This window comes from Muscardinus avellanarius (assembly GCF_963383645.1).
Source record: "Muscardinus avellanarius genome assembly, chromosome: 3".
Classification (NCBI taxonomy): Eukaryota; Metazoa; Chordata; class Mammalia; order Rodentia; family Gliridae; genus Muscardinus; species Muscardinus avellanarius.
In genome coordinates this window covers 141901675-141925789 of record NC_137788.1, presented here as the reverse complement: position 1 = coordinate 141925789, position 24115 = coordinate 141901675, and the positions used below count along the sequence as shown (strand labels likewise).

Genomic DNA, 24115 nt, shown 5'->3' with positions numbered 1-24115 from the left:
ATATGTTGACTGTCATATATTTGGACCAATATTGCTTTAAAGAAACTTGTTCAACATGCAGACACAAGCTTTGAGTGCCCCTATAACAGCAGTACCGAAGACGTTAGCTAATAGATATTTTAGTGGATAATCTGTCAACTGACATCCAGTATAAGTTACAGCCTTTTCATTTTGCTCACTTTAGGTATCTTGGACTGAGCAGTGGGGCCTTTACTGTATTTTTCCTGATCAATACACATACTCCTAAATCTCTTTTTCTTGAAAAGTGAAATCTTTTGAGCAGGTAGGTCAGCATGCGGTTACTGCAGTTGCAACTTGGAAGTAACTTTGCTATATTGAGCCCACGGGTTATGAGAATTTGCAAAATCTTATTTAAAGCCAATAAAAGCTTAATCAATGTTCCGTATTGGTTTAGAAAATTTTAGGGCTTCTAAACTATAGCTTTTTTTTTGGGGGGGGGCCCAAAACCATCTTATCTTATGATATTGCCAAAATAATGACAGGAAACCTACTGATTAAATTGTTAAATGTTTTTATGGCTATATAAGGATATGAATTATTTCCCAAAGATATGCTCTTAGTTGAGTTGTATTGTACTTTTAGGCAAAGTAAGGCAGTGCCACTTAAGTCTCAGGAGTAGTAATTTCCACTGGGGCAGCAGAGTTTTGTTGGGCTGAATCTACTTCTTGTTGGTTCAGTTAATGAAAAAGAGCTACTGCATGGAGCTTGGAATTATTTAAAATTATAAATCATTTTACTTTCCATTTTATTGACGGGATGTTGCAATTATTTGTAAACTAATAAACTGAAGTGATTGGCATGAAGACAGACTCCTTGAGCAAAAGATACACAGATAAGTACAGAAAAGATAGCTAATTTGCAGACTCTAAAAACTTTTGTTATAGTCACAACAATGGCTTTTACACCTAAAGACTAATAAGAACTCTCTGTATGTTAGTTCTTTTTAAAAAACGGACTCAAATCAATGTACTCTCCATTTTGTTGCCTTACTTGAATCAGTCCTGTTTGGTTGGTAATAGATGTTTTTGTAAACCCAAGTTTGATTTAAAAACAAATTCTAGTTATTAAGCACTTTTAAAAAGAAACCCAAAAGCACATTTTTCTGCACAAGCCAGTTACAGAGTTTAAAAGTGTTTCTTAGGCATTTGCTTTAAGATTCAGTTTTTAACTTTGTAAACCACATCTAAGAGACTTGGCACTTCTGCATCATTATGTGTGATTTATTTTGATTCTGTTTTGGGTAGGAGGACAGTAGATAAAGATTTTCTTGCATTCTTGCTCACTTAATTAAATTTTTATAAAGTTCTGATTGCCAGTTGTTCAGATTACAAGTGACAAGGCAGAATTCTTTAAAGCATTAAACTTCCTTAAGCCTAAGGCTAAATCTTGAATACATTATTGAATTCTAATATCTGATGGCTAACAGATTGACAGCTGCACATTTGGCATGCTTTGTTTATTGCATTTTATTTTTCATTGCAGATTTATTTGGCAATGTACAGTAAATTTTGTAAACTTGCATCAAGTTTATGAATAAAGAACCATTTAAAAATTACTTTGTCACTTTTCCCTCATAAAAGGTACTGTGTTTCAGGCATCTGTCAGCTCTTTGAATTGCTGGAAGATGGTTTTTAAGGAGAGATGGGATATCCATGCTTAAGAGGAAGAGAGGCAGATTGGCTTAGCAAAAGGAAACTAGAAAACTTGGAGTGGTGTGTACACACCTGATGCATTCAGCTTTTCCTCAGCCCTTCCTTCCTTCATACACATTCTGTAATGTAAGTCAGCTGCCGTTTTTTCTTGGCTGTACCTGCTTCCCTCAGCCACACTAATCTCCTTCCTGCTTACATATGGCCTCCTGGCACACAGTCGTAAGGTTATCTCATAAGAAGTCCAGGGGTGAAACATTTCTAGGCTCAGTACATCTGGGCAATAACTGCTTTTTTAAATTTTTTTATTTTGGTTCTGGGGATTGAACCCAGGAGCATTCTACTTCCAGGCTACAACCCCAGACCTTTTTATTTTTTATTTTGAAACAAAGTCTTGCTGAAGCTGGCCTTGAACCTGCGGTCCTCCTGTCTCAGGAGGACCAGGAACTGAGATTACAGATGTGTGCCGTGGCACCCGACTGATACTTTGCTTTGAATTTTTTACCTGCCAGTTTCATCTTTGGGGTGAATGTCACATCTTGATGTACAGCCACCTTTGTCCAGAGGTAAATAGTGGCCTTTGCTCTAAGTGTCGCCTTAGGAGGTGAGGAAATCTCTAAGGACCCATTCCACCAAGAATACTGCCCCTTGTTTTTCCTAGTGCCCACCCTTAAACCAATATATGGTGAAAGAATGAAGCCATCCTGAGTTGTTTAGACCAGTGGTTCTCGAAGTATGGTTTTGGGAGCTCTGGGAACCCCTGAGGCCCTTTCAGGAGGTTCTTGGGTTCAAACTATTTTCCAAACACAAACATTTGTCATCTTCACACATTCTCTTATTGGGTGTATAGTGGCTTCATGACACATGATATTGGAACAGATTGAATTTAGAAGCAGATGTGAGAATTCGGTATTTTTGTGCAAAGCCAGAGATTAGATTTTCAAGTGTAAAATGATGTCACACTCTCTACTCTGGGGGAAGGGAGATTTGGGAGTTATTTTTCCATAAACATATTACCTTGTTAATTTGTATGGAATTATTTTAATTTTTGTTGTTGTTGTTTGCGGGTCTGGGGATGGAACCCAGGGGCATTCGACCTCCGAGCTACACCCCCTGCCCTATTTTTTTTAATTTCTTTATTTTGAAACAGGGTCTTACTGAGTTGCAGAGGGCCTAAGTACTTAGCTGAGGCTGTCCACGACCGCGATCCTCCAGTCTCAGCCTCCCGAATGCTGGGATTACAAGCATGCATGGCTCTATGCACTATACACTATGCCTGGCTCTATTTTAATGTTTTAATATATATTTTGTGTGTGGTACTGGGGATTGAACCCTGGAGTATTCTATCTTTGAGCTGCAGCTCCAGCCCCATTGTATTATTTGGAAACAGAACAGTCTTAACTTAGTTGCTCGGTCTGACCTGGAAGCTGCAATCCTGCTGTCTCAGCCTCCCAAGTACTAGGATTACAAGCATGTGCCACCACGCCTGGCAAAGTGTTTTAATATGGCAAATATTGTTATAACACACATAAGGTCTTTGGTGTCAATATTTACAAATTTAAAATGTCCTGAGGCCCAAATGGGAACCACTATTCAGATCAATCAAGTTTACTCCCAAGAGCTGGGGATCAACTCAGCGATCCCTTAGCCCAGAAGTGGCTGGAGGAATGGACGTTAGGAGGGCAGGCTGCCGCGTTTGCTGTGCTCCCATTTCTTGAGTTAGTGGTTTTCATCTACAGCATGCATCTGAACCACTGGAAAGTTTGCTCAACAGGGCAACAGTCTAACCTTAATCGTTCCCAGGTAAATATGATGCCACTGGAGGGAACCTGTGCATGGTTAGGGACCAGCTTTCACGGCAGATACCTTCATCAGTCTCAGAGTGGCAGGTGCTATTTGTACCGGCTTACACATGTAGAATTTAAAAAAACTACAAACAAGGTGTTCAATAAAGGTGTGCTTCAAAAAAATAAATAAAGGTGTGCTTCACACAATTTTTAAATAGTGGGTCTTGTCCACTCAAAAACTAGGCCCATGCTGTTCAACAGGTTCCGGGACTTTGTAAAAACCACAACCCTGATCTTGCCCTCAAAAAACTCATGAGTTAGACAAATAGGTGGACTGGGAAAACGCAGCGGCTGAAGAACAGTGAAGATCTCCAGCAGAAGAGCCGCTGTTTTGACTGCCAGAGGAAGCTCGGAGGAGCATACGGAGGCGCAAGGCCGCCAAGCTCCCAGAGCAGGTAAGGGCGGAGCCTCCCTCCCGGGGCCCCGCCCCGGATCCCTCCAGGCCGGAAGTGGCGCGCGCAGGCTCGGCGCGCGCAGGCTCAGTGCGGGGCGGGCCGGACCGCCGGGTCCCTTCGAGCCGCCGTAGTGTGACTCCGGCGGGCTGGGCAGGCATGGAGCCGGGGGGCGGCGGCGGCTCCTCCTGCGCAGACCCCCGGAGCACCTACGTGTTGAGTAACCTCGCGGAGGTGGTGGAGCGAGTGCTCACCTTCCTGCCCGCCAAGGCGCTGCTGCGGGTGGCCGGGTGAGCAGGGCGCGCTCGGGCGGCCGTGGGCTGGCGGGCGCGGGCCCGGGGCTCCTCGGCGAGCGCCCGCCTGGGGGTGGGGCGGCCCTCGCAACCTTTGTGCCTCTGCGCCCCAGCGTGTGCCGCCTGTGGAGGGAGTGCGCGCGCCGAGTGCTGCGGGCCCATCGGGGCGTCGCCTGGATCTCCGCGGGCCTGGCGGAGGCCGGACACCGGGAAGGGCACTGCCTGGTCCGCGTGGTAGCGGAGGAGCTCGAGGCAAGTGGAGGGTGCGTGCAGTCGGCGCCAGGGTTGCCGGGGCAGGCCCTGAGAACCAAGGCCTTTAAACCCCGGCATTGTATATGTCCTGTCCCTGTTGGCTTCGGGAATATTTTCTCGTGAGTTAAAAGGGCTTGTAATGAACGCTCTGGTGACTGTTGTAAGGATAGGCCCGTTTATTTGACTGGTCATCAGGTGTTAACTCTGCAATAATCCTTGGCCGGTGCTTTTCATTCCTGAGAACTAAGTGTTGGCTCAGGTTTGCGGGAAACTTAATTGGGTTTTACCAAAGCTCGGAGTCACACACGAGATAACCAAGAACCAAAGCTTATATCCAGATATTTCAGCCCTGTCCTGTGCTTTTTGGCCTATCTGGGCCCCTTTTTAAAAGGAGGACCGGTACGTGGAGAGGTGCCCTCTGTTACGGGGTGTGGGAGGGAGACCTTGGAGAGTAAATTGCTACCGATGCTCCGTGATTCTTTTTATTTTGGCATGTATAATGTATACGCAAGGACATTCTCCGTGATCACAGTGTAACGTTCAGAATGAGGAAATTATCACTGATAATATTTTTTGCCATCTCACCCTCAAATTCCTTTCAGATATACAAGAATGTTCCCTGTAATAGGATTCAGTTCAGAATCCTTTTACCAATCAGTTACGTTAAATAAACGTGACGTTTCTTTGATCTAGAACATTTTCTCAAGTTTTTCTCGTCTTTTCCAACCTTGACACTTGGGGAAAGGCCGAGTTTTATTAGATTCAGATTAGGTATCCTTGGCGGAAACAGCCCAGACGTGATGCCGCGCTCTTCTCCGGCCTCTCTTCAGGTAGTGAAAGTTTTTCATTTGTCCCGTAACTGGTCAGACTCCCTTGTATTACTTGGCAGGTGTCTTTACTGTAATATTAGTCTCCTATAATATGTGCTCTAGCGAGAGATACTTTGAAACTGTTTGAGACCTCTCCCAGTTTATTCACTTATTTATATTTGTGTATGCTCTTGGTCTCTTATTCGAGGATACATCCCTTACTCTCAGTGTTTATATTGGTTTTCAGATTGTCCCGTTAGGCTAGTGAGAGCCCTTCAGGCTGTCTTCACTGTCCTTTAGAGATGACCCTGTTCTCTTTGAGCACTTCCTCGCTTTCTGGCATAGTATTAGTTTAAGCTCGTCATGTGTTTTGCCTGTTTCATTCCTGGAATTATTTCTTCAAGAAGCCTTGTTCCTTTCAGTGGAGAATGGAATTTAGAAGCCAAGATTTGGATTTTAAGTGTACTCCTAGCTCTTCGAGGAGTTTGCTGCTTAACGCTCAGCCCATAGACAAAGCAAAGGAATATGTATGTGTAATTATAGTCGTCCCTTGATACCTACTGGGTGATGGTTCTAGGACCCCCTCCCTTCCGGATACAGGAAGCCATGGGATGTTCATGTCCTTTAAATAATAAAGGGCATATTATTTGCATATAACCTATGCATATTACTATATGCTTTAAAGGTAAATAATCCCTAGATTACTTATAATACATAATGTAATGTGAATGCTATGTAAATTATACTGTATTGCTTAGGGGATAACGAACTTTTTTGAGGGCTGGGATGAGTTTCACTCAAAGAAATAATGAGCTCTGGGTAAATGAGCTGGACCTACAAGGCACAAAAGAGAAGTGGATACCCGAGCATGCCGCCACTGACCCAGAGGAAGGCAGGGCAGCAGTAGTTAAGACAGGGAGACGTTAGGGGATCGTAGAAGCTCTCACAGATTCATGGGGTCCAATCTGACTTCTTTTTTTTTCTTTGTAGAATGTTCGAATCTTACCACGGACCGTTCTCTATATGGCTGATTCAGAAACTTTCATTAGTCTGGAAGAATGTCGCGGCCATAAGAGAGGTAAATATAATAGTTGGCGTCCCTCCCCCCATTTCCTTTTGTGCATTCTTTTTGGAGTTATAGTTTGTAGTAGGCCTGAGAATTGCTGATTTCCTGAGGGTCTTGGATGCTTCCTGTATGCATAAATATATGTGATGTGAAACCTTGAGGAACCCTTTTGTGTGTGTATGTAGTACTGGGGACGGAACTGGCGGCATTCTACCTCCAAGCTACACCCCCGGCGCCCTAATTTATTTTGAAACAGGATCTCACTAGGTTTCAGAGGGCCATACTAAGTTGCTGGAGGCTGTCCTCCAAACTGTGATCCTCTTTTCTTGGCCTCAGGTACTGATATTACAAGTGTGGCTTGAGGAGCCCTTTTGCTTTAGATTGATAACACTTGCAGTACAGTTGAAATAACCATTTTAGAAAGATGTTTTTCTCATTTTGCAATATTTCGATATTCCAGTCACTTATTATTATTATTATTATTATTATTATTATTATTATTATTATTTACTTAGGATTGAACCTGGGCGCGTTCTACCTCCAAGCTATACCCCCAGCCCTTTTTATTTTTTATTCCTCAGTCTCGCTGCGTTGCTGAGGCTGGCTTTGAACCTGCCGTCCTCCTGTCTTAGCCTCCCAAGTACTGGGATCATAGGTGTGCACCTCCATGCCTGGCCCCTTTTATTTTTAACACAGGATGCGTTACTTTGGCCTTCAAGCCTTGTGTTGGCTTATGGGTTCTGTCTACCAGTGATGTACAGATGCTGTGCATTCTTGGCTCGCTGAGCAGACTGAGTATCCAAGGTGAGCCCAGCAGTGACTTCGTGGGTTGTCACCGTCTAATCTGATTGTGCAGTCACGTAGTGTAACATCAGATGAACAGACAGGTACAGTGAATAGCCAGCCATAAATTTTAAAAAGCTGCTGAATTTGACATCACTGGGGCAAAGCCAGTGTGCAAACACAGGGCAGACTAGTAACACTGGAGATGGGGCTTAGAGTTAAAATGTAAAGCAGGAGTCACAGTGGAGAAATCATTGTTTTAGTCAGTGTTTAGTTTTTATGCTTTCTTATAAAGCATGCAGTTGCTTTTTTTTAACATTGTTAGATTTAGCCTTAATGGATGCTGTTTAATAATTTTGCTCCTGTATTATTGCAGCAAGGAAGAGAACTAGTATGGAAACAGCGTTGGCCCTTGAGAAGCTATTCCCGAGGCAGTGCCAGGTCCTCGGGATCGCGACCCCAGGAATCGTAGGTGAGAGAAGCCAGCAGCTTGATGGTTTTCCTCTCTGCTTTAATGTGGGCTCCTATGATTGTTGATTTAGTTGTAGCTGAAAAGCACATCAATATTTCTGGTCATTCAGAATACAACAAAGCCAGTCATATTTGCCATGGTGTTCGAACCTCAGAGCTACCTATATAAACCAAAAGTAATTTAGCGCTTTCTAGTAGCTGTTCATAAGAGGGAGACGATTTCGTTCTGGCTTTCTTCAAATTACGAAGTGCTTGTGAGCATTTTCAGTGCTAGCAGCTCTCCCAATCCTGCCGGCGGGAAGGGTGGCTTGCGGATCGCGAGGCTAGAAGTCCTGTCTCTGCTTGCCACCACTGCTTGAGCTTGTGCCCTTTCCTGTGTTTGATTGCTGCCTGTGAACTTTTGCTGTTTTTATTATTTCTTACTCTTTTCTGAAGATTGCAGATTCTGTTGGGGTGATTATGGGACAGTAGTTAAGATGCCTGGCTGGATCCCAGGTGTGTGCTGTGTCTGTGAGACGGGGCAACTTACCTGACTTCTATAGGGCTTCAGTTTCCCCACCAATGAAATAGGAAGAAATAGAGGGTCGCAGGAATTAAATGAATAGGTGTAGTCTATTTAGAATAGAGATGCACAGTAACCAAATCTTTTTTTTTTTTTTTTTTTTTTTTGGTGGTGGTACTGGGGATGGAACCCTTCTACCTCCGGACTACACTCCCAGACCTATTTTATATTTTTATTTGGAAACAGGGTCTCTTAAGCCAGCAAGGCTGGCTTTGAACCTGCGTGATCCTCCTGTTCTCCTCCCAAGCCGAGGGGATTACAAGCGTGTGCCACCATGCCCACCACAGTAACCAAATCTTAGTTTTGAGGTTTTTTTTTTTTTTTTTTTTTCTTTTTAAAGGTACTGGGGGTCGAACTAGGTGTGTTCTGCATCCAAGCTGTACCCTCAGCGTTTTATTTTTTGTTTTGAAACAGGGCTTCACTAGGTTGTTGAGTCTGGTTACATTGCTGAGGCTATCCTGGAACCTGTGATCCTCCTGCCTCAGCCTCCCAAGTACTGGGATTATGAGTATGTACCACCCAACTGGCTAAATTGTAGCTATTATTATTTTTTTCATTCCAACTCAGTAGTACTTAGTACTCCATAGTTGGCACTTTCAGTCTTCATTGAAAATTTTTTGTTTTTGCATATGGTGCTGGGGATCAGACCCAGAGCCTTGAGTGTGCATGGCAAGCACTCCACTTTTAAGTGTTTATAAATGGATAAGGACAGGCACATAGTAGATAAAACCATCTCGGTTCTCTACTGCTATACCACTATATTTACCCACTCAGACATTTCATTTCTCACTGGATTAATAAAATGATAGCAGCGACTAGAGTTTTCGTCAAACTTTTGAATTGTCCTTTAGTGACTGATTTAATTTTTTCCATTACTGGTTGGTACCAATTGCTTACATAGAATCATAGCTCTCGTTCTGTACATCGTTTTCTTGGTCTTCCTTCTATACCCACAGTGGCTTCCCCAAACATGGCCAAGTTTCTCCCTTTTAAAATTCTGCTGGGGAGCCAGGCATGGTGGCACACGCTTGTAATCCCCGCGCTTGGGAGGCAGAGACAGGAGGATCACGCAGGTTCGAAGCCAGCCGCGCGCGCTGGCTTAGGAGACCCTGTTTGCAAATAAAAATGTAAAAATAGGTCTGGGAGTGTAGCCCGGAGGTAGAAGGGCTTCCAGGAACCCCAGTACCACCAAAAACAAAAAATAAAAAAAATAAAATAAAATTCTGCTGGGGGAGCCGGGCGCAGTGGTACATGACTAAAATCCTGTTACCTGGGAGGCTGAGACAGGAGAATTGCAGGTTTGAGGCCAGCATGTAGCAACTTAGACCCTGTTTCAAAATAAAAACTAAAACAGGGCTGGGGTGTTTCTCAGAGGTAGAGTACTCGTAGGTTCAACCACCAGTACAACACACACAAAATTAAATTCTGCTGGGGGTGACAAGCAGGAGAGGGAGGGCCAGGCCTGGGCAATACTCCTACTTTCCAGGACCCAGTTGTGAACCTTCCTTTAGCTTTTTTCCCTAACATTACTCTGACTGACTTTACACGTCCTGACTCCCTAAGTTCTAATGATCTCTTCAGTTAGGGCTTTTTTTTTTTTTGGCAGTACTGGGGATTGAACCCAAGGGCATTCTATGTCTGAGCTATATCCCCAGACCTGTTTTATTTTTTTCTTTGAGACAGGGTCCCACCAGGTTGTGGAGGGGCTTGCTGAGTTGCTGTGGCTGGCTGTGAAGCTGTGATGCTCCTGTCCCAGCCTCCCGCGCACCAGGATCGCAAGTATGCGCCCCCAGCCCGGCTCCTCGGTGTCTGGTTTCCCCACAGTGGGCGCTTCTGAGGCAATTCCATATCTGCCTGAACAAAACTTCCACTTAAGAAAGTCGATGTGATCTCTTTTTCTAGGCTATATTCTTTCTTTTTTTCTTTTTTTATTGGGGGGGGGGTAACTAGGGATGGAACCCAGGGGCATTCTATCTAGGAGCTACATCCCCAGCTCTATTTTTTATTCCATATTGTGAAACAGGGTCTGAGTTGCAGAGGGCCTCACACTTAAGTGGCTGAGGCTGTCCATGAACCACAATCCTCCTGTCTCAGCCTCCCAAATGCTGATATTACAAGTGTGTGGCACCACACCTGGCAGTTAAACAATTAAATGTAACTTTTAATCTTAACACCAGGATAGGACATTTAGGGTTTTTTCGCTTGCATTTTCCTATTAAAAGTTCTGTGATAAAAGTAGTTGTGCATATATATGCTTTAAATTGGGTACATAATTATCAGATATTTTTAGGGTGTGTGTGTTGTACTGGAGATTGAACCCAGCGGCATTCTGAAGCATCTGCGCTATACCCAGCCTTATTTTATTTTTTTATTTTGAAGCAAGTTCTCGCCACGTTGCAGGAGGTTGGCAGCAAACCTATGATTCTCCTGTCTCAGCCTCCCAAGTCCTGTAGAAAAAAATTTTTAAATTGGAATTGCTGTGAGAATATATTTGCTATACTTCCAACTTTTTGTTTTAGAAAACTTAAAGCCTGTGGAAAAGGTGAGTGATGCAGCAACCACTCTCTTACTTTTGTCTAGATTCACTGAAAAAAACTTGCAATATTTGCTTTGTCTTTTTTGATACAAATATTTCTTTCTGAACTACTTGAGAGTAGTTGTAGACGTTAGGGGATTACACCCTAAGAGTGCCAGAGCTGAACCTTTTTATACCAGCAGTGGTATTACAGTGGCAAACTGCAGTTATCTAGGTGAGATTGGCTAATTTACATTGTTACCAGTATTGAAGCTATTTACTAAAACTATTTTTTTCCTAGTGACTCCAATGGGATCAGGTAGCAATCGACCTCAGGAAATAGAAATCGGAGAATCTGGTTTTGCTCTGTTATTCCCTCAAATTGAAGGAATAAAAATACAGCCCTTCCATTTTATTAAGGATCCAAAGAGTTCAACAATAGAAAGACATCAGCTTACCGAAGTAGGTAAGTTATTGTTACTTATCATTAACTGCTTGTTTTGTTGATTACCTTTGTTGTGTTTTAGTTCCAACTGGTTGGTGGATATTAGGCTTCTTAGTAGCATCTGGATTAACTACACCTATTACTGGTGATATGGTCAACTCAAGGCCAGAGGTTAACAGAGACTGAACATTTTTGGTGGAATTGATTTATTCTTAAAATTACGTCGTCTTAAAACGCAAGAGGACCAAAGATGAAGGATTTTCCTTAAATACTGTGTTAGTGGTAACCTTGTTTATGAATTTTAAAAGATCTTGCCCTTTGAATACTTTATCATTTTTGCCTTATAAAAGTTTTTGGAAAAAACAGGCTGGTTCTAGGTGGACCAATTAGATGAGAGAACAGGCCTGGTGAACTCGCAACCATTGATTCAGGCAGAGTGCACCAAGTCAGGGCTGCGCTAGGACACGGGACAGGAATGGCTGGGGGAGGTGAGTAAGTCGCAGCTAGAGAATTAGAAGCAGTAGAAGGTTGGCTTCGTGTCCGAGTTTTGATGGGAAGCTTAACTTAGTTTATCCCCATCTGTAGATGAACTGATGGGACTTGACTCTTTAAAATCATCAGGCGAGGCATAATCAGGGCGGCCTGGGGGAGGGTCAGTGTGGAGGAGTACAAGAGTAGAGGCAGAATCAGCTTGATTCAGCCGTAGGCTGCATACAAAACTATCATGTCGTGTACGATAAATGTTCTTTTTTATTTGTTAATTAAAAAGTAGATACAGGAATCCATTTTATTGGTTAAGGCAGAGAGAATTGGCAGCTTGGGTGGTGGCAGGTAGAGTTGAAAAGTGGATGGATTCCCTGGGCGTGGTGGCGCACAACGCGGGCTGAGACAGGAGGACTGTGGGTTCACGGCCAGCCTCAGAAACTTAGGCCCTCCACCACTTAGTGAGACTTGTTTCAGAATAAGAAGTGAATTGGGGCTGGGCTCAGAAGTAGAATGCCCCCGGGTGCCGTCCCCAGGACCACACACAGACACACACCGTGGGTGGACTCAGGAGAGTTTGGGAGTGAGTGGACGCCTGTGGAGACTGGGTGGGTGCTGGGTGGGACACTGAGGGAAGCGGCAGTCGCGCCGCTCAGGTTTCCGGCTGGCACAGTGCACATGACCATTTGCTGAGGTGAGGAATGCACTAGACGCACAGTTAGGCGGAACCAGATTGTCAAAAGTCACAGTTTGGACGTGGTGAATGTGAAATGAAGACAATACTTAGTTCACCGTCTAGGTCTGGAGCTCTGGAGGGTGGTCTGGACCAAAGATGCAAATTTGGGGACTGTCAGGTAATTAATGATGGCTGAAGCAAAGGGACTGAGTAGCTTTGATGTGTGAGGACGGGTGGGCGTGAGGGAAGCTCAGCGGAGTGCGCTGACTGCCCCAGGCTGGCGCTGGTGTGTGTCACTACCCCATCCCTCCCTTGTGCATACAGTGGAGGAGGTTCCTGGGGAATTCCCTAAGTTTTCTTTTGAACCGCCACAACATTGAACTGGCTGGTAACTTCTCTGGGGTTGGCAATCTTGTTTGTAAAAGACTAGATAGACTCGTTTCTACAGGCCTCTTCCTTTTTTTCTCTTTTTTTATGGAACCCTTCTACTTCTGGGCTACACTCCCAGACCTATTTTATATTTTATTTGGAAACAGGGTCTCTTAAGCCAGTGACGCTGGCTTTGAACCTGCGTGATCCTCCTGTCTCTGCCTCCCAAACGTGGGGGTTACAAGTGTGCGCCACCATGCCCAGCTAGGCCTCTTCCAATTTTTGAAAATCTGTTCTAAAATGTAAAATATATAGAGCAGTGACTGGTGGCATACATCTGTAATCCTAGTACTTGGGAGGCTGAGAAGGAGGGTCACAGGTTCAAGGCCAGCCTCAGCAACTTAGACCCTGTTTTAAAATAAATAAAGTAGGGCCTTTTTACTGTCCAAACCAGTGATTTATTGTGTAGAAAACTAGAAATGGCCCAGAGGCAATTTCCCTGAATAAATCATTACTTGGTGTTAATAATTTGTCATTCTCATATACACCCCTGCATGTTGTTGAGCCTTATTCTTGGCTCAACTGGTGTATCAAGATGGAAGTCATGTGGCCAAGACAAAGAGAAACACAAGTGTGATTGGGTGTTGGTTTTTCTTCTTGTCCCAGAAGCCATGCCTTTTTGATAATGCTATTGAATTTCAAATTGATGATCTCTGTAAATAAAGCAGGTGCCAGTCTTGAGTGAAGTCTTGTGTCTCCGGGAGCCCAGGCACAGCTGGTCCCCTGGGGTCTGCCCTGCTCATGGCAGCTGTTGTTGGTGCATATGCCTCCGGTCAGACATGTTCCTGTTCTGATTTGAGCTTCCGCTGGCCAGTCTCTTGCCCTTCTACCTCCTGCCCCAGGAGAGCTGGACAGAGCTTGTATTTCTGTGGCATGCTTAGCAGCTTCCTGAGGCTGCCCTAACGAGTACAGCAATGTGCTGGCTTAAGTCCAAGTCAAGGTATCGGTCGGGCGGCACTCCTAGAGGCACGAGGGGAGCCCGATCTCCATCCCGCCTGCTTCTGTGGCTGCATCACTCCAGTGTCCTCCGCTGTGGTTCCATGGCCGCCTCCCTTTTCTGTCTCTTAAGGACACTTGTCATTGGGCTCAGGGCCCATCAGGGAGTCAGACGAGCACATCTCAAGATCCGTAATGGCATCTGCAAAGAAACTTTTTCCAAATAAACTCACATTCATAGATTGCAGGGCTTGGGTGTGGATCTGTGGGCTCTGTGTTCTCCTCTCCAGACAGTGCCTTTTCTGTACATTTTCTTTGCATCTTTCAGTTCCCACAGCTGCTGACCCAGCTGTTCTGTGCAAACCAACGTTCTTTCCATTCCAGGTGGTGACCACTGTGGAGCCAGCTTCCAGCGGGGCCACTAAGCACTGCGTGGGCACAGCTGCTTCCCCGTGTGGCCTTGATTGTACTATTTTTCAAATAGCCATTTAGAGTTTTGATGGAAAGAACTAATTGCCAATAAGATTTCTTTGAATAGTTTTTAAAAGTCTTTTTTAAAAAATGGAAAACTTGATATTAGTGCTAAGTTGTACTTGGCTGGGTGTGCAGATGCATAAATTAATTCTAGTAATTGCTGCTTTCCCTCTCTCTGCAGGTCTTCTAGATAACCCTGAACTTCGCGTGGTCCTTGTCTTTGGCTATAATTGCTGTAAGGTCGGAGCCAGTAATTATCTGCAACGGGTAGTCAGCTCTTTCAGCGATATGAATATCATCCTGGCAGGAGGGCAGGTGGACAACCTGTCAACACTGACTTCTGAAAAGTACGTCCGCTATGCTTTTGACTTCTGTGCGCAGGGAAATGGTTTCAGGTATCCTTACAGTGGGCTTAAAAACAACAACAAAAAAAGAATTGCTAATATGCCAGTTCATCTTGTTTTGTAGTATATGGAAGTTCAGAGGTTTACTCAACATGTTTTTGCTTACAGGTGAAGAATTAGAAACTATTTCTTAGTTGGATTCATATTCTTCTTAAAACTGCTTTTTAACATTTCTTTCCTTTTGACTGCTCTGGTACTTCATGTGACCTCAGTGTGCAATTTCTGCAAACCAAGAAATCATAAATAAGGTTAAAATAAAAACAAAGACAGTTTTTATTCAAGTTCGGAGTGGTTTCAGTTAGAGCCCAAGTGAGCTGTCAAGGGGAAGGAGAGCAAGAGGGTGAGGTGAAATAACTTGTGAACAATTTTCACGTGGAGTTATTAATTATGCAAGTTGTTTTGAAGGAATCCAGGTTAATGCTGGATTCTGTTTGCATATGAAGCTATACTTGATGAGCCAGGTCGTCAGTGAGCATAAGTCCTAGCAAACAGCCGGCAAGTTACAAGTTGTGTGAAAACAGTTGGGATCTGGGGTCTCCTAAGCACACGCTGCTCGCAGCGCAGGCCAGTCGGGGGGGCGGCTTTGGGACTAGACTGAACGCCTCTGCTGCACCCTAGGCCTGTTTTAGTTTAAAACAGGGTCTTACTGTCCTAATCTTTTTGAGTCTTAGTTTCTTGCTAACTCAGTGAGTCTAGACCATTTTGTAGATTCAGATGTTGATAAAGATGATAGAAATGTAAGGTATTATTCTTAATATTTTTGTGGTGCTGGGGATGGAACCCAGGGGCATTCTACCTCCAAGCTACACCCCCCAGCCCGATTTTTTATTCTTTATTTTGAAAGGGGGTCTCACTAAGTAACTGAGGCTGGCCACAAATCTGCGATCCTGTCTCGTCCTCCTGAATGCTGGGATTATAAGTGTGCGCCACCACACCCGGCCTGACTATACTTTTATTTAACTTATGTTGATACGTTTTTTTCATAAGGATAAAATACTTCATTAGAAATACCAGGGAAATTAAAAAATGAATTGTTTACCAAAAGATTAAGCCAAATTCTAGGCTCAAAGCAATAAAACAAAAATCAGTGCAATCATATTTCTTTATAGACCAAATAGCATAAAGCTAAAACTTGTATTTAATAGGCTTTTAACATTATCCTCCGTGTGTCTATGTTTAGTGCATCTCTTTAACATCAAAAGAATTTGACACCTCAGTAGGGAGAATACATTCACCGTGTAAATCAAACCGAGAAGCTTCATTACGTAGATACTCTTGTGTATATGAACAAAACTAGAAGGTACCTTTTAAGAAAGTCAGATAGGTAAAAATACTTCATTACCTACTAATGCCCAGGGAGGACTCCATGAATCCTTGTGAACGTGAGTGGGCTCTTTGTGACTAAAAAGGACAGTTGCATGTATTCTTTGATCTGCCTTGTATTCTTTGAATGTGTTAATTTTATCAGTTTAATTTTTAACCCTGCGGTTCTCTTCTTACCAGGTTGGGGGATTCTTAGACTAACGGTGGCTGCAGAGCAACTCCAGTGAATCAGGAGGGGTTTTAAGTTTTAAATTTTGTTTCATGACATATTGTGACTTCCTATTTTTCAGGAACCCTCTGGACATTGATGCCACAGGTGTGGTTGGACTGTCGTTCAGTGGGCACCAAATCCAGAGCGCCACCGTGCTCCTCAGTGAGGACGTCAACGACGAGAAGACGGCCGAGGCCGCCATGCAGCGCCTCAAGGCGGCCAACATTCCAGAACAGAACACTGTCGGCTTCATGTTCGCGTGCGTTGGCAGGGGCTTTCAGTATTACAGAGCCAAGGGCAATGTCGAGGCAGATGCATTCAGGAAGTTTTTCCCAAGTGTTCCCTTGTTTGGTTTCTTTGGAAATGGAGAAATCGGATGTGACCGGATAGTCACTGGGAACTTTATATTGAGGAAATGTAATGAGATAAAGGATGATGGTCTGTTTCACAGCTATACAACAATAATGGCACTCATCCATCTGGGCTCATCTAAATAAAGCCATCTTTAAAAGTGGCTTTCACAGTGTGTATCTTTGGGGTTCTGCCCTTCCCAGAAAATGGAAGCTTGAGATATGTGTATTTCAAACAAAAATAACTTGAGCTATATTTCTTTTATAGCTTTGATTGATGGTCTAAGTTCACATTGGGGGTAGTTTTTAACATAATAGATGGACAGCTTTATAAAAAACACAGACTAGAGTTAAAAGCTTTATCAGTTACAAGCAAACTGGTTGTGGCCATGGTTACCAGTTGTGACTGCTGTGCAAACCAACCAGGAAAATGGAGATCTAAGGCATTCCATGTCTGCTTTTTATTGGTAGATAATCTTTTAGCAGAATCATGAAGACTTTTTTTCTCCTTTAATAGAGGAGAAAAATACATAGATGGCTTGAGAAGTCTTTCTCTGCTTTTCAGCTCTGCCAGTAACTATCATTACTTCTTATTTGCTAAAAATGGAAAAACTGTTCTGCTCTGGTGCCGTCAGGTTGCTCAGTCAGGTAACTGCCAGGACCGGTGCTCTGTTTTGCAGGGAAACTGTCTTCTTTTTTCCATGTAGCTCTATATAGCCAACAGAAGACCAGAAAATTCTCACCTTATTTTGGTTTTATATCAATAAAACATACCTTGGAAACATTCAGATAATATTTTGTATTTCATTACTTTTGGTGAGTGAACAAAGGATGTAAACTAATTTTTTATAAGTGAGAACCTGGAGTAATTAGTATTTGTCATCTAGTTAATTGTGTCATATTTCCAGTAAAATCATTTTAAAGTTTGAATTTCTAATTAAACAAGAGGTGCAAGGAGTACCAAATTTCCCTTAATATCCAGTTTTACCTTTTCACACGATGATAGAATTTTGGTTTTCGGGTAGACATACTTTCCCAGAACAAAGACTGTTCTTCAGTGTCCCCTGCAGGTGTGACAGTGTCCTGGCCTTGGGATGTGAGGGGAGCGGATGTGTCTTTAAAAGTGGAACGACCATTGTTTTGGCCCCTTTCTCCGTCCTGTTTCTTGGAATGTGAACTTGGTCGTGAACTATCCTGGACATTGCAGAGGAGGCGACACCATTGAGAGGAAAACCACACAAGCATCCTGGGCCCTTGTACTTTGTTGAAGCCCCAGTAATGGACCTGGACTGCCTCAAGTCTGGAATAACATGAGCTTGCTTAAGCAACTTTTTTCTTTTCGGGTCTGTGTTGGAAGATATCCTTAAATCATGAGATGACTCATGTGTGACACACTTTGTAATGGTCGGGTTTGTTCTAACAGGACAGTAAAGACTTGGAATGCAAGTGAGATTAAATGTGTTGACATTAATCCTCTTTTTATCACTTTTCTCCCAACTTTTATCTCTACAGATTTTTCCCTTGATATATATAATAAAAATACTTTTAAAAGTTTCCTTTTATGAGTATTTAAAAATCTTAGTTCCTGAGGAGTGTTCAAGTTTGTGAGAACTTTTTTTTTTTTTTTTTTTTTTTGGTGGTACTGGGGTTCCTGGAAGCCCTTCTACCTCCGGGCTACACTCCCAGACCTATTTTTATTTGGAAACAGGGTCTCTTAAGCCAGCTGGCTTCGAACCAGCCCGATCCTCCTGTCTCCGCCTCCCAAGCGCAAGGATTACAAGTGTGCGCCACCACGCCCAGCTGTGAGAACTTTTAATCTGTACTTTATCCATGTGTTTTGCTATTAACTTTTCTATTATTTGGCATTGGTACAGATAACCAATTAGTACCTCAAAAGTCTAGTCCTTGAATATGCTTTTATAGCACATACGTCTGAGAATTAAATGGAATTTTCTTTTTTGCAGTGCTGAATAAGGAACCCAGGGCCATTGTATGTCCAAGCTACACCCTCCGCCCTATATTTTAGTCTTTTTTTTAAACAGGGTCTCACTGAGTTTCAAAGGGCCTAAGTAGCTGAGGCTGGCCATGAACCGCAATCCTCTAGTCTCAGCCTACTGAATGCTGGGATTACAAGCGTGCACCACCACACCCGGCTTAAATGGATATTTTTTAAAAATTGATACTCAAAATTTGGTGGGGGGCAGCTGATGGGGATTGAACTCCAGGGACATTCTACCTCTAAGCTATACTCCCAGCCCTATTTTATTATTTTGAAACAAGGTCTCACTAAGTTGTGGAAGGCCTTACTAGGTTGTTGAGACTGGCTTTGAACCTGTGATCCTTCTATCTCAGCCTCCCAAGTACTGGGATAACAGGCCTGTGCCATCATGCCAGGCTATATAAAAGTTTTCTACTATTCAAAGGACACTGCCACAGGATAGCTTTCTAAATTTTTGACATTATGGAGTTCCTTCTAATAGCCGACCCTTTGGGGCTCATTACGGAACATGAAACATTTATTTACATGGTTATAGCCTTAGTGCAAAGTAGAAAAGCATAGAAAATGACCCAATAGAAACAAGAGTAGTACTGATAACAAAAATCACCCTTCCTGCTTCTCAGAGGCCTTAAAATTATGTGGAAATAATTTAACCAAAGTTAAAGCTGTATAACTAATTTACTCTCTCTCTATATATATATATATATTTTTTTTTGGTGGTACTGGGGTTCCTGGAAGCCCTTCTACCTCCGGGCTACACTCCCAGACCTATTTTTACTTTTTTATTTGGAGACAGGGTCTCCTAAGCCAGCGAGCGCGGCTGGCTTTGAACCTGCGCGGTCCTCCTGTCTCTGTCTCCCAAGTGCGGGGATTATAAGCGTGTGCCACCACGCCCGGCTTTTACTCTAATTTTTAAAAGGCTTGTTTTAAACAAAAGCAAGCATTAAAGGAGTAATTAGCTGGGTGCAGCCTCCCAGTACTTGGGAGGCTGAGACAAGAGGATCAAAGGTTAGAAGCCACTTGGAGAGACCCTGTTTCCAAATAAGAAAAAAAATAGGGTGGGTATAGCTTGGGGGTAGAATGTCCCTTGGTTCAATCCCCAGCACCACAAAGAAAAGAAAAAAGGAGTACTTGAGCTAAAACCAAATCTTCAAGAATACCACCCAACGATGGGTCACTTGTGAAACTGCAGAAGTGATCAAATCTGAAGAGAAAATAAGGCTCAGTGTCCTCCATGCCAAGCTGTCCTCTCAGGTCAAGGTGAGATGATACAGTGGTTTAATCAAGACATTTAAAGACACTGATTGCCGGGCGTGGTGGCGCACACTTGTAATCCCTGCGCTTGGGAGGCTGAGACAGGAGGATCGCACAGGTTCGAAGCCAGCCTCAGCTACTTAGGCTCTCAGCAACTCAGTGAGACCCTGTTTCCAAATAAAATATAAAATAGGTCAGAGGTAGAAAGCCTCTGGGTTCCAACCCAGTACCACCAAAAAAATAATAATAATAAAAAATAAAGACACTGATTTGTGTATATACTTCAAAGCAAAACCATTTCTGGAGATGTAGTTTTTTTTGTAGAAGGGATATATTTCCATTTCTTTTAGTTCAAATAGGATGAAGACCTTTAAAATCTAAAGAAAAGAGGAGGTGAGCCTTGGAATTAAGACCTAGAAATTATGCCCTCTAGAATGATATAATGGGGAGATCCGGTAGTTGCTTCACTACCATGGTTTCTCAATTTTTACTTATGCCCTAGCAAAAGATTTGCCTCTGGTGTATACTACATATTTAGGGAAATGAACATGCAAAGAAGTACAATAGAGAAGAACTACAAATCAAGAACTTCCTATGCAATCCGCAGACATTTTTAAGGAAAATAACTGCTTTTCTCATTTTTATACCCATACATTCTGACCCAGATTAGCACTGCCATAAATTCAGTTTTAACAGGAATATAAAACTCCAAATCCTTTCGATGGGAGATCATAAGATTTCAGATGAATTATATGATTTTCAATTATAGAAACTTAAGTATGAGTAGGCTTAATATAAATGCTAAGATAATAGTATTTGTAATATTGTTTTTGTTAAATTAATATCTATAGAACATGTTGCTAGAAACTTATTCTAATATGGATCCTCTGGAGGGTAAAACATGGCATTTTTGGTGTATATATTTCAGTTCTGGCTTGTGCCACTGCTGAAGGCAGGTCACCAGAACATGCTGCTGTAGAGTAGAAAACATTGGCTGGCAGAAACCAATAAATGTTAAATGTCTTTTAGTGTTTTGGTACCAAGAGTGTATGGAGTGTTTTATAAGTTTTCTATAGTAACTCATCATATGCAGCAATAAAAGGCAAACTGGATTAATGTTGGTTTAAAATGCAAATGATCAGATTATAGAGAAACTTTCCATTATCTTAGCATTTTTCTAGTAAAATTCAATTACCATAATTTACGTAAACATAGTCTGTTCAGAGTCTCATGAGATGAATTAGGAAGCTTGAAGCTCTCGTTCCCCAAGAGAAACAAGAAGTATCTGTCTTAATCAACTTTGTTGATGCTCTGGAAAAAAGGTTCATAGTGAGCAAGAGAATGCCCAATCAGAAAACCACGCTGAAAATGATAAGGTTTCGTGGTGGTTTACTCATTTTTGTTCACACCTCCGGTACAGTAACAGGCTCATTCCTGACACATCAGAAGCCTGGCTTGCATGCATAAATGAGAAAAGACAGAACTGCGCTTATTTGCAAGTTACTGTGCATTCTCTAACCTCCCCGGGTAGTAACTGAAGGACTGACACAGGAACTTGTCTCTATTTTGCCTCACTTGAAAATGGGCACTGTTGTAAACTGCAAGAATCCTCAGATGCCCGAGGCAAGGGTTTATGGACGGAGAGGGAAGACCCAGAGGAAAGGCCGGGATGAGGCTTTGGGAAATGTGGGTGAGGGGCGGGGTTACAGTGCACATGCGCCAGGGAGACGCTCGCCAAGACCCTGAGCTTTCACCTCTGTCTGGTCCATGCTGGAGTACTGTCCCAGCACAGAGCCCATCGGTAAAGACTGGGAGAACGAGAATAGCTGAATCTAAGAAAAGGAGTAGGGAATGGGATAATCACACAAGAAAAAGGACAGCTTTTGTAAAGTTTGGAAAATTTTTAAAAAGTGGTTAAAAGCCTTTGAAAGTCAAAAAACAAGCAGGCATGGTGGTGTGTGCTTGTAAGCCCAGTACTTGGGAGGCTGAGACAGGATTCACAACCAGCCTCAGCAACTTGTGAGACTTCAAAATAAAGAATAAAATAGGGCTGCAGGTGTAGCTCAGAAGTAGAATGCCCCTACGTTCAATTCCCAGTACCACAAAAGAAGAAACAAAACAACCAGCATACCTTGAAGGGGAGAATCTGAAGTGCCCGATTTTCAACCAAGAAAATGACAAAGCATACAAAGAACAAGGAAATGAGCCCCATTCAGAGTCAAGATAAAATCACTGTCCCTAATAAAACCCAGGGATTGAACTTGCTAGATAAAGACTTCAGCTATTCCCAAAGAGCTGAAGGGAAACATGAACAAAGAACTGGAAGTCAGGAAGGTGAAAGACGAATGAAGTCAGTGAATAAAGGAATTATTGCAGGCGTGGTGGCGCACGCTTGTAATCCCCACGCTTGGGAGGCAGAGACAGGAGGATCGCGCAGGTTCGAAGCCAGCCGCGCGCGCTGGCTTAGGAGACCCTGTTTCCAAATAAAAATGTAAAAATAGGTCTGGGAGTGTAGCCCGGAGGTAGAAGGGCTTCCAGGAACCCCAGTACCACCAAAAAAAATTAAAAAATAAAGGAATTATTAAAGCACAGTAACAGAAATCGTCACTTCAGGGCTCCAGTAGCAGGTTTTAACAGGGATAAGAAAAAAATGGGCAAACTTGAAGGTAAAACAATTGAAAGCAGAAACAAGCATGAAGATAGGCAAATAGCATATGGGACCCGTGGGACACCAACTATGTCTACCGGACACCATTACCCCGCCCAACAGCAAATACACCAGTGCTTGTGTTCAAGTAGCACTTTACTTACTAGCTTCAAAGTACAAGAGTAGTAATGCTATTTTATAACAAAAAGCAATTTTGTTATATTCTAATTGCTCTACGTTATTATTATTAATTTATTTTGGTGGTGGTGATCAAACCCAGGGGTCTCTGACAGGCAAGGCAAATGCTCTCCTGAGCTGTAACCCCAGCCCTGTTGTTAATCTCTTACTGTGCTTAATTCAAAAATTAAACTTTAGATGATTTCATCATTGCACAAAACAGAGTATTCTTTAAGACAGCTATGTATCTTATAATCTTATGAGACTGTACAGTCTATTGTTGACCAGAACATCATTAATGTGGTACATGACTGTATATGAAAAAGCCTCGTATATACAGTTTGATACTATCTACAGTTCAAGCATCTACTGGGGGTCTTGAAAGATATCCCCTGTGGATACAGGGGAACTACTGTATAGACATATGAGCAATGATATAAAATCCTCAGTTAGCTGGGCGTGGTGGCGCAGGCTTGTAATCCCCATGCTTGGGAGGCGGAGACAGGAGGATTGCGCTGATTCGAAGCCAGAGACCCTGTTTCCAAATAAAAAATATAAAATGGGTCTGGGAGTATAGCCCGAAGGGCTTCCAGAAACCCCAGTACCACAAAAAAATAATAATAAATAAAATAAAATAAAATAAAATCCTCAGTTAAAATACTAACAAACTGAATCCAGGAGTATAAGGATTCTACACCATGACCCCAGTGGGACTGATTCTTAGAATGCAAGAATGGTTCCAACATAAAACAGCAACAGAACACACATTAGCAGGAAGGTGTGTGTGTGTGATACCTTATTTCAACTGATGTAGGAAAGGCATTTGATAAAGTTCAACACTCATTTCTGATTAGGAGGTGGAAACTACCTCAACATAATAAAATACAACCCATACTCAAAAATCTGAGTGTGAATCATAACCAATGGAGAAAGGCTGAAAGTATTTCCTCTAAAATGAGCAAAAAGACAGGGATGCTCACTTCTACCACTCTATTCAATAGAAGACCTGGCCTTAGCCAGAGGAATTAGGCAACTAAAAGAGATGAAGGCATCCAATATGGAAAGGAAGAAGAAAATTCCCATGGCCTACGTGGAGCACGGCTGCATGGGAGAGCCAAAGTGCACCGCAGCCTTGCAGGAGGGCCGGGCTCTAAGTCTGGCCAGTGCTTGCTCTTCTGCCTCAACTCCCAGCCCCAGGCTCCTGGTTGTCAAAACACCTACCTTTTTAGATCTAACATTTCTTTGTCACCCCTAAAAAGATGAAAATTTGGCATTCTGCAAAATCACCATAACTAAAAACTATAAGCCTTATAAGGAAAACAGGTCGGAACTTAGTGGCCTCTGTAGTAGGAATAACAATCCTAATTTTTTTAAGGTATTTGCCTTAAGAATTAGTCCATCTGTTCCAGCCTTAAACTTTTAGGTTTATGTTTCTTCATTTGAGATACAGATCCCTAAAATCAAATGCTTTTGGTAGAAGCCACTCTCATTAATATAAACTCTAAGTAAGAGCCTTCAGTGCTGTAGTCAGGGCTGAGGTGTCCTTCAGCTTTTCATCAGCACTCGTGGCTTCCTAGACAGCTCCTCATAGCACATGTGAGGTAGGTTTGCTTGTTTGGTTTTGTTTTATTTCACCCTAAACCAGCC

General features: G+C 42.8%; 1 protein-coding gene across 1 annotated transcript; it reads left to right on the top strand.

The window, feature by feature from the left end:
- Positions 1-4068: 4068 nt before the first annotated feature.
- Positions 4069-16538, top strand: FBXO22 (F-box protein 22; the record flags this gene model as incomplete). Its single annotated transcript, XM_080691019.1, has 7 exons — positions 4069-4199; positions 4316-4454; positions 6254-6341; positions 7489-7584; positions 10962-11126; positions 14285-14450; positions 16121-16538. The coding sequence occupies 7 exons, from the start codon at positions 4069-4071 to the stop codon at positions 16536-16538; spliced, it is 1203 nt and encodes a 400-aa protein (XP_080547145.1).
- Between the last annotated feature and the right edge of the window lie 7577 nt (positions 16539-24115).